Here is an 822-nt window from a genome sequence, read left to right as displayed (position 1 = left end):
CACTTTATTTATTTGGTCCACTTTCTTTTCCCAGGTCTTCATGGGAACTCTGCACGCAGTTCTTGAGTGCTAGTGGACCTGTTGCTTTGTCCGTCTCTCTATCTTTTGACCCTGTTCCCATTAAATAGAGTTCCCAGAGCAAAGCCTCTGTCTCTCATCAGTCTTGAGGATCCTGAGAGCAAGGGCTGGTTTCTCATCAGATTGGGGCTCCCTGTGGGCAAGGGCTGTGACTTTCATGCTCTATAATAAGTCCTGGGTACCCTGGCCCCTGCTCATCCCATAGTGGGCACAAGATGGGAGCAATGAGGGTGTAGACAGCAAACCATCCCTGAGGAAGTGACTCCTCTGGGAGCTTCTTTTCCAGAGGGGCTAAGTCTCAGTTCTGTTGTCAGGGCTAGCTGGAGACCAAGTTCTAGGATCTAGGTCACCCCCTTGGCAGTAGAGCTGATTTATGGTGCCCCTGACAGACTAATATCACCAAATTACCCTACACAATGGAGAGAGGCTGGGCTGCCGCAGGGCAGTCACCAAAGGACGCTGAGCCTGGGGCAGCCTGGTTGCCTCCTGAATCCCAGACCTTCTTTGAATCTGTGGGGGAGGCTGGCACAGATCAAGGGCACACCCAGGTGTGCCACCTTCAGCTGGGGTATAAATAGGTGACCCTGGGGACAGCTCTGTATCTGGTACTCCAGAGCCAACAGCACTCTTACAACTGCTTCCTACTCCACGAGCTGCGGGCAGTGCCATGAGCTGCAGACAGTTTTCGTCGTCCTACTGGAGCCGCAGCAGCTGCGGGGGGGGGGGGGTCGGGGGGGGGGGGGG

The 822-nt window shown here is 54.9% G+C and overlaps 1 protein-coding gene across 1 annotated transcript in view; it reads left to right on the top strand.

The window, feature by feature from the left end:
* The first annotated feature begins 745 nt into the window (after positions 1-745).
* The window catches only part of KRT9 (keratin 9), a 6,409-nt gene continuing 6,332 nt past the window's right edge, over positions 746-822 (top strand). Inside the window, exon 1 of the mRNA XM_014590668.1 lies at positions 746-788. Within this exon, the coding sequence (XP_014446154.1) occupies positions 746-788 (43 nt within the window). The remainder of the gene's footprint in view (positions 789-822) is intronic.

This window comes from Tupaia chinensis, unplaced genomic scaffold (genome assembly GCF_000334495.1).
Source record: "Tupaia chinensis unplaced genomic scaffold, TupChi_1.0 Scaffold000477_1, whole genome shotgun sequence".
In the NCBI taxonomy this organism is placed as follows: Eukaryota; Metazoa; Chordata; class Mammalia; order Scandentia; family Tupaiidae; genus Tupaia; species Tupaia belangeri.
The sequence above is the reverse complement of the archived record's forward strand: the minus strand, read 5'-3'. Positions and strand labels throughout refer to the sequence as shown.